At 30.7% G+C, this 16,319-nt stretch overlaps 1 protein-coding gene across 1 annotated transcript; it reads left to right on the top strand.

Moving 5' to 3' along the window:
- The first annotated feature begins 12,127 nt into the window (after nucleotides 1–12,127).
- Nucleotides 12,128–12,905, top strand: LOC148565894 (uncharacterized). Its single transcript, XM_088487284.1, has 2 exons — nucleotides 12,128–12,451; nucleotides 12,702–12,905. Exons 1-2 carry the CDS (start codon nucleotides 12,128–12,130, stop codon nucleotides 12,903–12,905), a joined length of 528 nt encoding a protein of 175 aa, XP_088343410.1.
- The last annotated feature ends 3,414 nt before the right edge of the window (nucleotides 12,906–16,319 follow it).

Raw genomic sequence — 16,319 nt, 5'->3', positions numbered from 1 at the left:
CCAAGAGCAAATTAAATATGGCAAAAAGAAGTGTAGTAGCTACACCAGTAACAGTGAGTGGCCCGAATTGGTATCCCCATTCTGGAGCAACACATCATATGACATGCAGAAATCGCTTTATGATGGATGTAATCAGGTCATAATTGGAGATGGATCAAGTTTTCAAATAAATCACATGTTGGAAACTCTTTATTTAAATATGATTTGAGCTCAAAATTGTTTAATTAAGTGTAAATAAACAAATTTGTCAAGGACATCAATATTTTCTTTAAACTACATGATGATCATTACTGTGGGAAATCACAGGAGGCAAAAGAGGTGCTGCTTCATGGAACAGTTGAAAATGGTTTGGCACAATAGGTTAGATCACTCTTCAATAAATGTCCCAACTAGAGTCTTGAAAAATTGCAATTTACAATACAATAATGCTAGAAACCAAGAGAGGTCCAGCCAACAATAAGCCAACAAATATTTTTGAATTGGGGAGTGTTAGGGGAACAATGAAAATTTTGAACAACATGAATAATCACCAATCAAATGAAAATACACTACACTCTAATTTAATACTACTAATTAAATTTATTTTTTTAACCCTATTAATTCACATTGTTTATACATTGTTCAAAAATCTTGTTGGTTACCTATACTTTTCCTTTTGAATTATGTTCTATACTAATTAATCACATTAATTGTTATTAATTAGTGGTTATTTAATTTTTTTTAAAAGATACAAAATTAATGACTATTAATTGCCTCTTCTTACTTTAATTCACTTTTTATCATTTATTATGCAAATATTAATTCCTCTTTCAAAATTTTTTTTCGAAACTCTAAAAAACAAAAAGCACCAAAACATAAGATAAAAAATCATCCAAATCCTAAGAAAAAACCATACGAAACATAGGAAAAAGAATCATCCAAAACTAATAAAAAGAATCATTCGAAAGGTAGAAAAAAAACATAAAAAACTAGTTAAAAAAATCATTCAAAACTAAATAGGAGGAAGAGAAGAAGAGTCGCAGGGTGGCCGACGATGACGTCTTGGACGACGTTGCATGGACAGTGGGGGACTCGCGGTGGCGTGTTGCGACGAGTAAAGAAGTCGCCATGGATCGGAGTAGTTGATCGCGCGTCACGAATGGGACCTGGTGGTGGCTACGTCGCAACGGATGGAGAGCCGTCGGGTGCAAGTGGCGAGTGATGGGGAGTCGCGAGTAGCAAGGATGCGTCGGGCGAATGATGGGGAGTCGCGATGGGACGCGAGGAGGGTGAAGTAGATGCGCGATGGTGATTGTCTTTCCTGCGCGAACGGCAGATGAGGTGGCAGAGAAGGATGTAAGGATGACCGGCGATGGCGCGTGAAGACGGTGCTACGGTGACGCTAGCGGCGCGAGGACGAAACCGCGGCAGCGTGGGACATTGGAAAGAGAGATTAGGATTTGTGGTTTTGTGTGCTGACTGGTGAGTGGAAGTGAAAAATAAATTAGGATAAATTTTTATTCAAAAATATCATTAATGTCAATTAATCAAATTTTAAATTTAAAAAAATAATTTAAAATTAATTATTATTAATTGAGTTGTTCAATTCTTATACGAAGTAGATGAAGTTGTTTGTCATGTTAAATTGGTGCTATTAAATGTGATAAATGCCATTAAATGATTAGTTTACAGAGTATGTAAATAGTTAAATTAGTCTTTACAAGATCATTCATTATTTTATATATATAATATTGTTTGTTTAAAATTTTTAAAAAATGAATTTAATTAAAAAAAATTTCAGAGACCAATTTAAAGAACGAGTGATTTTTCAAGGACTAATTTAATTATTTATTCTTAGTTTACACATATCTCTCTCATTCCTTTTCGATATCAAATCTGATACCTTTTAAATTATAAAGAGTAAAGTGATAATTATATCTTTAAAGATTTCGACATCGATCTAATTAGCTCTAAAAAAAAAACCAATTAAACCCTCAACGATAATAGATAGTGGACATATATGTCCTTCCATCTACAAAATAAAATAAAGTTGTTTATATATTTCGTTATTTATATATTTCATTATTTATAGTAATATATACGTGATTTATTGCTGTTACATGAGCATGGAAATAATATAATATAATTTTAAATAATAAAATATTCATTATTTTTTTTATTTTTCATATAACATTTATTAACTACTTTTTATTTATCACAAATTCTATTAAAATATGTAAAAAATTTTTCCAAAAATTATTATTTATTTTTTATAAATAAACATGTTACAATAATTAACATATAATAAGCACATTCTTTAAGTTTTATGTGATAAATAATAAAAGAACATATCTATTATTTATTATCTTAAAAAATTAAATTAATATTTTTTAAATTAATTAATCTGAAGTGAAAATCTTCATTACCCAACTGTCCCTTTACTCTAAGACACGCTAATTAACATAATAATATTATACTATATTCGTTAAACATATGCAAAGTCAATACATTTGTTACACAACAAAACGTTGATATATAGACGAAGCAAGTGTCGGTAAAGATATGCTAACTGGGGCAATTCTTATTGCACCCGAAACGGAAGTACAACTAAATGACTAATGTTTGGGAATCACTATCACATTAACCGATTCTTGTTCCTTGAGAACAATAACGCATGCTTGGTTAGCTTTTTTATTTTTTAAGTTCTTGTTAAAAAATATAAAAATAACCAAATAGGAAAAATAAATACAAAAAATTAAAGCACAAACGTTAATTTGTCAAATCTGGATATTTCAACCAGAAATTCTACTTTCGGTATACTGTGTTTTGATCAATATGATAGCATCTCTGCTAATTATGGGAATGACACCACGTGAATAAAGATTAAAGTAGTGTTAAACACAGTAATAATACAGTGTAACGTATAAGGGTACTTTTTGAAATAAAAAAAATTAATGGATCATATATGTGCAAAGTTTTAATTTTTTTATTATTTCATATATCACGATTTTGTTTTTATTAGAAACAATACAAATTTAGTGTCTCTTTTAAAATATAACTGGATATGCATCTTCCTTCAAAATTGTTCTTGAATTACATTGATTAAACACTATCAGTCCAAAAAATTTAAATTTATCCATTGCATTTGTCTATAACAAATATATTTTATACAAATCAATAAACATAATATACATACATAAGTAAACATGAATTTTGAATAAAAATAAATATATTTTTCTATTTTTTTTAGTATCTTTTTCCGGATATGACTTTATGTGCACCGTACCATGCTCCAATATTGTTGTTGCATTACCTATTAGATCAGAAATTATCAAATAAAAATAAGTCAAAACCTATCTATTACATACACTTGCGTATGATAAATATATTTTATACAAAGTGGTAAACATAATATATATTTGAGTTAAAGTATCATTTTATTTCCAGGGATAATTTTTAAATTATTTTTAATATTTAAATCATCTTATTTAAATTTATAATATTTTAAAATAGTTTTAATGTTATCTTGTCATTAGTGATTTTCTGTTAACAGAATTGACAGTGAGACAAGATCAAGATGATTTTAAAACGTTAAAGACTTAAATAAGACAAAAACGTTGGGGATAAAAATGATACATTACTCTTAAAATAATTATTAAATTAAGTAAAATGATAGTAAATTTTAACGGAATGAATTGCATTACGAATTTAAGATTTTTACTCATTCTTGTAGTAGAATGTCTAGTATATAAACTTTCAGAAAAGAAAAAAAGAACATGGTACATATACAATAAAGTATAAATTATATCTTTTTATCTCTAATATACTGAACTTCTTTAATGTTTAATTTAATTAAATTTTATTTTTAACTTTTAGATAAATTTTAATTTTTTTAATAATTTTAGTTTTTTCATGACGGATAATTATTTAATTTATTTTTTAATTTTTTAAATAAAAAATAAATTTACTTAGAATGAAAGTAATACGATTAAGAGTAAAATTAAAAAATAAATTTATCTAGAATGAAAGTAGTATGATTAAGAGTAATTTACTTAGATGAAATTAAAATAATAATTGAATAATTATCTACCGTAAAAAATTAATATTATTAAATGATAAAATTAAAATTTATTTTAAAATTAAAAATAAATTTTAACTAAATTAAACATTAAAGAATTTCGGTAGATTAGAGACAAAATGTGTAATTTATATTTTATTATATATGTATCATGCTCTTTTTTTTTTTTGCAAGTTTACATACTAGTTATTTTACAAATATTTCATGATGAGTAAAAAAATTTAAGAGTAAAATAAAAAAAAATAAATTTAGTTAGAATGAAAGTAATGTGATTAAGAGTAATTTATTTAGTGATTAAAAAATAATTGAATAACTACGTATTGTAAAAAAGTAATATTATATTATTGAAAGATGAAATTAAAATTTATTTCAAAATTAAAAATAAATTTGATTTAAATTAAATATTAAAAAGTTCAATACATTAGAAATAGAAAGATATGATTTATACTTTATTATATATGTATTATACTCATTTTTTTTCTCTTTTTTCGAAAGTTTATCTACTAATCATTCTAGAAGTATTCTATAATGAGTAAAATTATTGAATTTGTATTGCAATTCTGTTAAAATTTCCTTATTTTACTTGATTTGGTAATTCTTCTTCTAACAGTAATGTAATATTTTTGTCTCTAATATTTTCGTCTTATTTAACTTCCTAACGTTTTAAAATTATCTTAATTTTGTTCCGCCGTCAATTATTTACAAATTTTTAACGGCAGGACAACATTAAGACAATTTTAAAATGTCAAATATTTAAATAGGATGATTTAAACGTTAGAGACAATTTTAAGATTTATCCCAAATATTAAAAACAAAAACGACACTTTATTCCGTATATTTTGAACAATGATAGACAACTTTTTGTTTCTTTTGTGTCTTTTTAATAACTATGACTGTTGTTTGCTTTATCCTCTAAAATCGTTGAATTACCTATTATGTTACAAACTCTGTATACACACCAAAAAAAATTGTATATGTTGTTTAAACCAATGAATATGCTATTCACAAACAAGTAATTATACAATTTAAATTATTTGTGTCTCTTCTAAAATATGACAAAAATGGTTAAAATCAGTGGTGTGGTTGAATTTAATTAGAGATTGTTACAAAAAAATGCAAAAAGACTATCGAGATATCAAAAAAAAAAAAAAGTACTGTTTTAATTTTTAAAATTTGAGGTCAAAATTAAAATTGTCTTTAACTTTTTTTTTATTTAAACTGGTCATCAACATTACATTTCAAATTAAAATAATCCTTTCAAATTTTTTGGACAAAAATAACCTTATCTTTATGTTTATTTTAATTCCACCACCACCACCACCACCACCACCACCACTTATTCTTACCAACTATCAGTCATTTTCCTTTTCATAACTATTCATTTCATCTATTATCAATAATTATCAATAATAGCAGGGTATTTAAATTCAAGAATCTAATTTCAACAACAACACATTATTCAAATTTAAGAATAACATCGTACCACCAACAACATTATACATTGCAATCTAATTTTTCAAATTCAACAACAACATCACAGTAATTTATATTTTTTTTTTTGTAAAGTAAGAAAGAAAGAAAAAATTAGGATAGAGATAGACAAGAGGAATGTAGTGAGCTCAATGAGAAAAAGGAGAAGGAGAAGGAGAAGAAAATGGAGAGTTTGGCAGTGATGATGAGGGAATCCACCACCACTACCGCTGATTATTTAGGTCGCCGAAAAAAGAGATTGATATATTGTTTATAGAGCAAGTAATTGAGATCAACTTCACCTAATTATGATATGATCACTCAATAGCCTCCCGCAAGTTTGGAGTGTGAACATCAAACATTCCAAATTTGCTATGAAATCTTGAGAATGGAGCTAGTGATATGCCTTTGGTTAAAAGTATTGAGTTGAGAAAGATTTTATCATTTATTATTGTGATGAAAAATATTTGGTTAGGTTGTTTAAGGATTGATTTCAATTTGTGTTGATTATATTGATTGTGAAATAATGTTTAAGATTGGTATTTGGTTTAAATGTTGATTCGGTTATAATTAAAAAGAATCAACCATTAAAAGTAAGATATGAGGAGAATATAGAAGAGATCGTCGCTGCTAATAGAAAAAAAATTATCATTATGAAAAATGACTGATAGCAACGACTAGTAAGAATGACAAGCTTCGCCTTTGCTAGCTATAAGAAGAAGACTAATTATCAAGAAGAATTAAGGAGAAAATTCAAAATACAATATCTTTTGAGTATTATAATTCTTTTTCACTATGTTTCAATTTGAATAATTTAGTTTAATTTTAGTTTATGTTTCTTTAAGAAATTATTTTAAAAAAGCCTATGAGAGAAAAGACACGGGTTAGAAAAAAAAGCTAAAATATTTTCATCTTGAGCTTGAGTCTTTGTCATTGATTTTTGTTTGATCTCGGCGTTTTGATCTGTGAAGTTTTGGAAGTATACTTTCATTTGTTTTAGAATTGGACCGGTTTGGTTCATTTAATTTTGGTCTTAGTCTTTGAATTAGTATTTGTAATCTTGGTAATGAATATAGTAAAATTCTATCATTATTGTGGTAGAGATTAAGAGTAGATCTCATTACATTTTAGAATTGAACCAGAATCTTATGTCACTTTTTCTACTCTTTCAATTTTAATCTTTTGTTGTTGTAAGAGTCTAAATAAAAAAAAAAAAATCTATTACCTCTCTAAAACCTCTAAATTAAATTTTTACACTTCGTCAGCAATATTTCATTATTAATAGATTAAAATTAAAATTTTTAATAAGTTTTAAGACTAGAAATAAAAGAAAATTTTCGAAGGTAAAGTCAAGCGGCAGAACTATATTATTCAGTTGGTTCGGTAACTTCTTTTTTTTTTCTTCCCTCTTTCTTTTTTCTTTCTCTTTTTTGCCTCCTTGTGCGTTTGTTGTCGTTGTTAGTTTTTTTTTTACTTTCTCTCTTTTTTCTTTCGTTTTAGTTTTTGTTGAATTAGTGAACTTTTGCTTTTAACCTAACTTTTTACGTAATAATTACTCAGCAATGATCCCCATATATCTGGTGAGAGTTTACTTTTGTCACCACATTACCATTCCTTTTCTATTTGATTGATTCTAAGCCTTCTTTCATGTTATCTCTTTGCTTTAATGTTGTCTTTGATGATCATCAAGATCTATTCAGCATCGTTATATCTTTCTTATTACATCTTAACTTTTTCAGATTTTGCATATGTGACAAAAGAAGAATGTACTCATTCTTTAGACTTGTTTAGTTTGGTCCATATAAATCCAAAACTTTAGTTATTGCTAGTTGTCATGTCAAACAAACAACTTTGCTTTAAGCTTCAAGTACAAGGTCAATGAAAAAAAAAGGTGTGGTTTAACAAGGCTTTGCTAATTTACTACCCTATTTAGAGTAATTATCCCCAATGCTTTGAACATAATTAGGGACAATTTCATATATTAATTATTATTATTCTACAATATTACATCGCTCTCAACATTTTAGATTTTGAAGATGGACTAACCATTTTTCTTCCTATATTTTCTACAATCTTAAGAGTCAATTTTTTTTAAATGTCCTAGATATTTTTAATAGATAGTATGAGAAGAAAAGAGTATGAATTGGCCAAATTTAACCTAATTCTTTCATTGACCAGGTTGATTCAAAATTTAGAAGATGCTACATTTGAATTTGAATATTAAATATAACAAAAATAAAATTTAATGGACATTTTACAATAGATGAATCAAAATAAATAATTCAATACAAAAATATATAATGTTAATTAAAGTGCAAAAATTCCAGAATTAAGTATTATTTTTGTCTTAATTAATCGTTTTGAATAAGATATAAATATAATGTTATGTTTAATATTCTTTTTGTCTTATTTCAGAAATGACTCACTGTTGTGTGATCTCTAACAACAATACTAATGGAGGATGTTTATTACGTGAGCTTTCAATTTAAGTGCTACTACCTAAGGAAGGAAAAGAGGATCATATCTACTGTGACACCAAGAATGGAGGAATTCAAGGAGTTTGGTAAACGATATTACGATATACAGTAAAGTTTGATACATATTAAATGGAATCTTAGTGCAGTAAAAGGTGCTTGAGCGAGAAGGATGAGGCGTTAAGTTAACTGTGAAATTCCTCGAGTTATAGAGGAGAACAAATTAAAATACGTCTTGTAAGAATGTGAAGATCTATCTCTTATCTACATATTTAGATAGATGAATGTAAAATTTGCTATTATTTTTATTATTAAGAACAAAATCGTGACATTTAAAATACCAACACAGACAATCTTTATAAGCGAATTAACTAGACTGCTACACTTATAAATTATTTAATTGGTGAATATAGATCAGAGAATGAGATGCCTGTGACTGGCAATGGAATAATACCATATTAGAATTAGGATGTATTGTTTATTTAATGTTTTGGTTACCAAACAAAAAATGCTAACCGAAGATGTGTAATTTCTCTTAAAAGAAAAGTACGAGGAGACAATGTATGTTTTATATAATATGTATAATGGAGTTAATTTGAAATTAAAACTAAATTATAGGCAACTAATTAATTTTGAATAGTTTTCAATTTGAAATTTAAATCAACTAATCAAGTATTAGAATTACCGTCGGTTTTGGAAACAAATAAACTACCTCCCTCTCTCACCCCTCTCTCACAATACGGTTTGTCGCGTTCTATGCCTTTTTCATCGAGTTTTGCCGGTATACTAATGCCATGGTCACCAGTCGCCATCGGAAATTGCACCAACATTGTTCCGACTGGCACCGTTGCCGCATAGGCCACCGCCAAGGGAGGACGCGTATATTGTGTGGGTTGAACTAATGGCACCGCAGCAACCCGGACGTCCAGCGCCTCCGTCGCAGCCGGTGTGTGCCTTCTTTCCGACACCGTCCTCACCTCCTTCGATGCATCTTCGCTTTCTCCCATTCCTTTAAGTCTCTTCTCACCGATGATATCACCATGCTCTTCTTCTTCTTCGGACCCAAGCATGGTTAGCTTCTTTCATTATTTGAGCCCTATGCTTCACAACAGTGTCGTTTTTGTCATGACTAGTCCTTCAAAATTATGTTTCACCACAATAATAGTTTCTTCTGTCTATTCATCTTCTTCTATTTTAATGGTCAATTTAGGATGGTCATTTTAGTAGGTATGCGAATGGTTATTTTATTTTTTTGTAGATGATTATTTTGATTGGATTGAGTTTAGTTATATATAATTAAAATATGTTAGATGTTCAATTCATTAGGTATGTGGATGATTATTTTTATCCTTAAGTGGATAGTTATTTTTATTAAGGGTGAGTGGCGTGTGGCAAGGTAAGTAGCGACGGTGAAATGGGATGATTATTGATGAAGGTGGGGTGGCCGCCGGTTGAAAAAGAAGAGAGTATTGGAGGATTTCAGATGGTTATTTTTTTGAAATAACTAACTGAATTTTTTAAAAATTTGAAATTTGATGTGAAATAATTGAATAAGAGTTTTTAAATTTATTATTTCGTGGGTAATTTTTATTTTTGACTCATATTGAGCTAAATAAGCAGCCCATTGTACACATTGTACAATTACCCCATTAGCTTCCTAGCGGGACTCTTTAATAATCATACTAGGTGTTTACATATAAAAAAAACCAGTCATTAAATTAGCAATCAATATAAAATATACATTAAAATATAAAATATATATTGAAATTAAATTAAATAATATATGTATTTTACAAAGATATATTAACTGATTTAAAAGTTAATTTTTTATGTAATATTTTTATTTTTTAAATCTTAAATTTTTCTACAATTTAGTAGAAAAGAATATATATATCGATCTTGGTTTACCAAACTTGTCGTTTAATTTTGTTCTGTGTTCTTTGGCCTTTAGGCTTGTTTGAATACCAAAAACAGTTCGATTAATAAGAAGATAGTTGGTCATGGACTATTGACAAAATAAAATCCTAAATTCATAAGCTACATTAGTTATAGTATCTTTTAAATTTAACCAAATCTATTAAATAAATGAGACAGTGATCTAAGCCAGCAACTAATAGTGGTGACCAGGGGTGGAAATTAAAACGGAGGTTAGTTGCGTGATGCATGAGCTTTTTTTTTATTATTATTTTAGATATGAATTTATTGAGTTTTATTAAGATTTTAGCATTTGAAGCTTACTTAGATGTTATTTTGAATCGTTCCATTGTTTTGATTATTTCAGGTGAAATTTGGATCAATTTGACAAAGTCTCTGCAAAAGAAAATAAAAAAATTTTGATTCTGTTGAGCTGGTGCTAAACGTCGCATTTGGCGTTTAGCGCCCAAACACCTTGTAACGCGTGAAACCATTATGTGAAGTTTGGATCAGTTTGACCGAGTCTGTGCAGAAGAAAAGAGAAGAATTTTGATTCTGTTGAGCTGGCGCTAAACGCTGCATCTGTCATTTAGTGCCTAACCACCTTGTAATGCGTGCAACCATTTTGTGAAGCTGGCACTAAATGCGGACCTGGACGTTTAGCGCCAGGTGCCTCGTAACGTGTGCAAGCTCACTGCCTCGAAGGGCGCTAAACGCCGAGCCTGGCATTTAGCGCCAGGAAGACAGCAATGAGTGAAAAGCTTACTGCCTCCAAGGGAGCTAAATGCCGATCTTGGCGTTTAGCACCAATAGAGCGGATCCAATTTTTATGAAGATGTTTCATTAGTTAAATTTGGGTTATATTTATTATATTTTATTTTATTTTGGTTATTCTTCTTTAAAAACACAATCTTTTCGGCTTTAGTAGTGATTAGTCTATTTTATTTTTAAATCAAATTAGGTTAGATATAAAAGGGAAAAGATTTAACCCTTGGGGCTCTCTCTTCTCCTCTACCTCATTCTAGTTTTACACACACTTTTGAATCCAAAATTTCTCTCTGAGTCATGAGCAACTAAACCTCTATTGTTAAGGTTAGGAGCTCTATTTATTCTATGGATTAATACTATTGTCACTCTATTTTAATTAATGTATTGATTTAAATTCAAGGATTACTTTTGGAATGCAAGGAGGTCAAGTTAACAACATCTACTTTCTTCCTTTGCTTTTGCACAAAATTCTGCTAAATTCGCTCGAATTTCACTTGAAATCATAAAAATACCAAAACAACTCAAAGTAGCATCCAAAGAGGATTTTTGCACTAAAATATAATAAAACTTAATAAAATATAATAAAAAACAACTAGAAAATAAGGGAAAAATGGGTATAAGATGCTCACGCATCAATAAGAAATATTAATCCAGAATAAATATCTCTGAAACCTTAATTGTTTTCTCACATAGTCTTCATACCAATTTCACTGTTTGCTTTCCTAATCATCTGAATTACTGTTTAATGTTCTTGAACCCCAAAACATCATTTTCTACTTGTCCGACTAAGTGAATCACTCAACCATTGTTCCTTGGTCCGTCAATCCTCATGAAATTGACCCTCACTTACATGAGGTATTACTTGGTACGACCCGGTACATTTGCCGGTTAGTTTGTGGGTTATAAATTCCACACCAAATTTTTGGCGCCGTTGTTGGGGATTGACTGTGATTGACAACTACTCATTGTTTGATTGCTTAGATTAGACGTTTTGCTTTAATTTATTTATCCTTGTTCTTTGAATTTTCAAAAACTTACTTAGAACTTATTTAAAATTTTTCTTATATTTCAAAAAATTAAGTTTGGTGTCCCATAGTTTCTTTATTTTATTCTTCCTATTTATTTTTCCTCATTACTTTTGAAATTTTTGGTTTATTTTTCTTATTAGTTTTCGAAATTGTTGGCGTTATTTATTTAGTTTATTTTATTTTATTTCCTTTACTCAGGTTACCTCACGGGGAACTCTCTTCACTCTGACATAGATATTTTCACATTTTTTTTTATTTTCTATTTGTTTATGAGCAGGAACAGGAACAAATAACCTCTTCTTGACTTTGATCTTGAGATTGAGAGGACCTTAAGAAGGCGTTTACAGCAGGCTAGAGCTTATAAAGCTACTGAAAATCTCAAGGACAACTTTGAGAAGGAAGTTGAAGAGTCCACTATGGAGTTTAACAATAACAATGTGGTTAATTCCAATGTTATTAATCCTCCTAATGTGCCTGAGCAACCTAGGAGAAGACTTGGCTCATATACTACTTCTATCCCTGATTTCTATGGAAATAACATTGTTGTACCCCCTGTGGCCACTAACAACTTTGAGTTGAAGCCTCAGCTGATTGTTCTGGTGCAACAAAATTACCAGTTTTATGGACTCCCGCAGAAAGACCCAAATTTGTTTATCTCTAATTTCCTGCAGATTTGTGATACTGTGAAGACTAATGGAGTTCATCTTGATGTCTATAAGTTGCTTCTCTTTCCATTTGTTGTACGGGACAGAGCTAAGTAGTGGCTTGACAGACAACCCAAGGAGAGTTTGAATACTTGGGATAAAGTGGTCAATAGGTTCCTGACCAAGTTCTTTCTACCTCAGAAACTAACTAAGCTGAGGACTGATGTTCAGACTTTCAGGCAGAGAGAGGGCCGGGTGAATCTCTCTATGAAGCTTGGAAAATGTACAAGTTGATACTCAGAAAATGTCCTCTTGACATGTGTTTTCAGACTGGATTCGATTACAGATCTTCTATGATAGAGTCTCTGAGACCGCCAAAATGTCTCTAGATAATTCTGCAGGCGGATTCCTTCACATGAAAAAGACTCCTGAAGAGGCTACTGAGTTGATTGAGATGGTTGCCAACAACCAATATTTGTATTCTTTTGAGAGGACCTCTGTGAAGAAAAGAGTCATGGAATTGGATGCTTTGGATGCGATTCTTGCTTAGAATAAGGCAATGTCTCAATAGATCAATGCTATTACTCAACACTTGAGTGGAATGCAAGTATCATCTGTTAATACTCAAGATACATCCTATGACATGAGTGGTGGCCTCTCTCAAGGTGAGAATTATAACTATGGCCAGTTTATTCCTGAATAGGTTAATTACATAGAAAATTCCTCTAGAAATCCTAACAATGATTCATATTCCAAGACATTTAATCAGGGGTGGAGGAATCACCCAAACTTTGGCTGGAGAGATCAACCTCAGAGACAACCAAATTTCAACAACAATTCTCAAGGCAATTTTAATTAAAACAACTTTAACAATCGTCAGTTTCAGCCCTCTCAGCCACAGCAAGAACCTTCTCAGTATCAGAATTCCCCTGACTTGGCGTCTATAGTTGTAGAACTCTCCAAGAATACTCATAATTTTATGCAGGAAACCAAAGCTTCACTTAGAAACTTGGAGATTCAAGTAGGTCAGTTAAGTAAGCAAGCACCTGAGAGGCATCCTAATACTCTTCCTAGTGACACAGTGCCTAATCCAAGAGAAGAGTGCAAGGCCATACACCTGAGTAGTGGTAAGGTGGCAGGTTCAGAAGCTAAGATTAGTGAGGAGCCAGTTGAAAAAAAGCTCGAGAGAAGAAGAATGACGAGGTAGAGCACTCCCTCTCTAGACACCCGGACAACCCCTTTCCAGTCACTCTTGAGACACATCCGGCATTGGCTAAGGCTCTTGAGTACAAGCCTAAGATGTCATATCCTCAGAGACTTTAGAAGGCTTCCAAAGACAAACAGTTTTCCAGATTTTTAGAGGTCTTCAGGAAGCTTTAGATAAACATTCCTTTTGTAGAAGCCCTTGAGTAAATGTCTCTTTATGCCAAGTTTATGAAGGATTTATTGAGTAACAAGAGGAATTGAAAGAGAATGAAACTGTGGTGCTAACAAAGGAATGCTGTACAATTATTCAATAGGATCTCCTTGAGAAAATGCAAGATCCGGAAAGCTTTCTGATTCCTTGCACTATTGGAGACATCACTATTCAGAGAGTTTTATGTGATCTTGGAGCTAGCATTAATCTCATGCTACTTTCATTGATGAGAAAGCTCCAAATTGATGAGGTAAAATCCACACGTATTTCTTTTCAACTTGCTGATCGTTTAATTAAATTTTCTCTTGGAGTTGTTGAGAATTTACTTATGAAAGTAGGACCATTTACTTTTTCAACTGATTTTGTCATACTAGATATGGAAGAGGATAAAAATGCCTCTATTATTCTTGGGAGATGATGGATGGATTTATGTTGATCTAGAATTCCTTAATAAATTGAATCACTTCGTTGCAAGTATAGTCTAGACCAACAATGGATCCTCCATCAAAGTTTAATTTGGTTGTCACAAGTTCAACCCAATAAAAATAACCGAGAGTATTAGTCCTGGGTCATTCTCCCTAGGAATCACAATCGAGTGCTCAATTATTGGTTATGAGTTTCACAGGGTGGGTTGATAAAAGGGCAAAAAAAATAAATGACAAGAAATGTAAAATCAAGCAATTAAATATAACAACTAATAAAAAGAGGCATTCATGGCAAGGATTGAGAATTAAGGCTTTCTATCCTAGTCATTAATTATCATACAATAATTAACAAGAGTTAGTCCAGTTTCATCATCTCCAACATCGGGAGAAAGTCAAATAAGCCTAGTTAATCCCAATCCATAAGTAATGTTAATGGACACAAGACTAACTAATCACTCTAGATTACCAATCTAAATTGGGTATTAATGACTCAAGATTGCCCAATTTCTCTTTCCAAGCCAAGAATGCTAAAAAACTACTCTAAAGTCTAACCAATCATTTTGTCAAACACTTAGAAGGCATAAAAGAAAAGCATAGTAAAATTGTAAGGAATAATAAATTCTACAACTACCCAATGCAAGAAAATGACAATAACAACGCAAACAAGCAAGAAAGAAACATAAAACATCAAATTGCATTAAAGTAAATCAAGATCCAACAAGAGTTCATAAACTAAAAAGAGGCATAAAAGAGAAATTAACAAAAGAAACTAAGAAGGTTGAAGCAAATCAACAAGGAAAAGTAAAAGAAACTAAATTAAAACAAGAATTAAACCTTAAATCTAAGATGAATTTAAACTAAGAATTCTAATTTCTAGAGAGAAGATAGAGCTTCTCTCTCTAGAACTAACCTAAAGCATGATTCCTATACTACCTAATTACTTTCCCCTTGTTCCCTCTTGAATTCTGCATCAAATAGCTTCAGAAATGAGTTGGATTTGTGCCTAGATGGCTTAGAAATCGCCCCATCGTATTCACTTTAATGAGGTCACGTGACCAGCGTCAAGCGTGCGCGTGGGTGACGCGTACGCGTCGCCTAGCGAAATTCCCTCTCACGCGTATGCTGGATGACGCGTGCGCGTGGCCATGAATCCTCCAAATGCTCATTTCTTCATGAATTCTCCACTTTGCATGCTTTTTTCTTCACTTCTTCCATCCAATCCTTGCCTTATAAGCCTGAAATCACTCAACAAACATATCAAGGCATCAAATAGAATGAATGTGAAAATTTAACTAATTAAAGGCCTAAAAAGCATGTTTTTAACCATTAAGCACAATTAGGAGAAATTCATGAAACCATGCTAGTTCATTGAATAAATGTGGGATAAGTTGATAAAATCCCCTAAATTCAACACAAGATAAACCACAAAATTGGGGTTTATTAAACCTCCCCACACTTAAACTAAGCATGTCCTCATGCTAAACCAAGAAAGAGACAAGGAGTATCAACATTTATTCAAAATAAACTATCTATATGCACCCTATCTAAATGCAATCTATCTAAATGAATGCAACTACTTGGTCAAAATAAATCAATTTCCAAGAATACATATATAAACATAAGGGCTAAAGCAGTCACAATCACATGAAATCCACAGTTGAATTGAGTTTTTAGAAAAGAATTTAACAACTTGCAAGAAGAGAGATGATCATAGGTGAAAACATGTAATTGAGCAATCGAACCCTCACCGGATGTGTATCCGCTCTAGTCGCTCAAGTGTATAGGGTTGATTCACTCAATTCTCTTCTAATCATGCTTTCCAAGATTTGTTTTTCATCTAACAATTAACAATTATTCAATGTATGCATACAAATATCATGAGGGCTTTTCCATAGGTTGTAATGGGGCTAGGATTAAGGTAAGGATGCATATGGTCAAGTGAGCTTGAAAATTGAATCTTTGATATACTTAAGCTTCTCACCTAACACATACAACAACCTATACAATTTAAAGCAAACCTAACTACTCATTCTTCACGTTTTCACACACTCATGCATTCCCTTTTTTTTTTTATCACAACCCATTATGCATCGATTACTATTGAACTTTGGGGCATTTTGTA

The sequence above is a fragment of the Arachis ipaensis genome, chromosome B5 (genome assembly GCF_059453495.1).
Source record: "Arachis ipaensis isolate K30076 ecotype BB chromosome B5, ASM5945349v1, whole genome shotgun sequence".
In the NCBI taxonomy this organism is placed as follows: domain Eukaryota; kingdom Viridiplantae; phylum Streptophyta; class Magnoliopsida; order Fabales; family Fabaceae; genus Arachis; species Arachis ipaensis.
Note: the sequence above shows the minus strand (reverse complement) of the source record. Positions and strands in the feature narration are given on the sequence as shown.

Coding starts and splice junctions, on each gene's coding strand:
- LOC148565894 (XM_088487284.1), top strand. CDS start 12,128: ATGGAGTTTAACAATAACAATGTGGTTAATTCCAATGTTATTAATCCT. Junction 12,452..12,701: donor TGCTTCTCTTTCCATTTGTT/GTACGGGACAGA, acceptor ATTCGATTACAG/ATCTTCTATGATAGAGTCTC.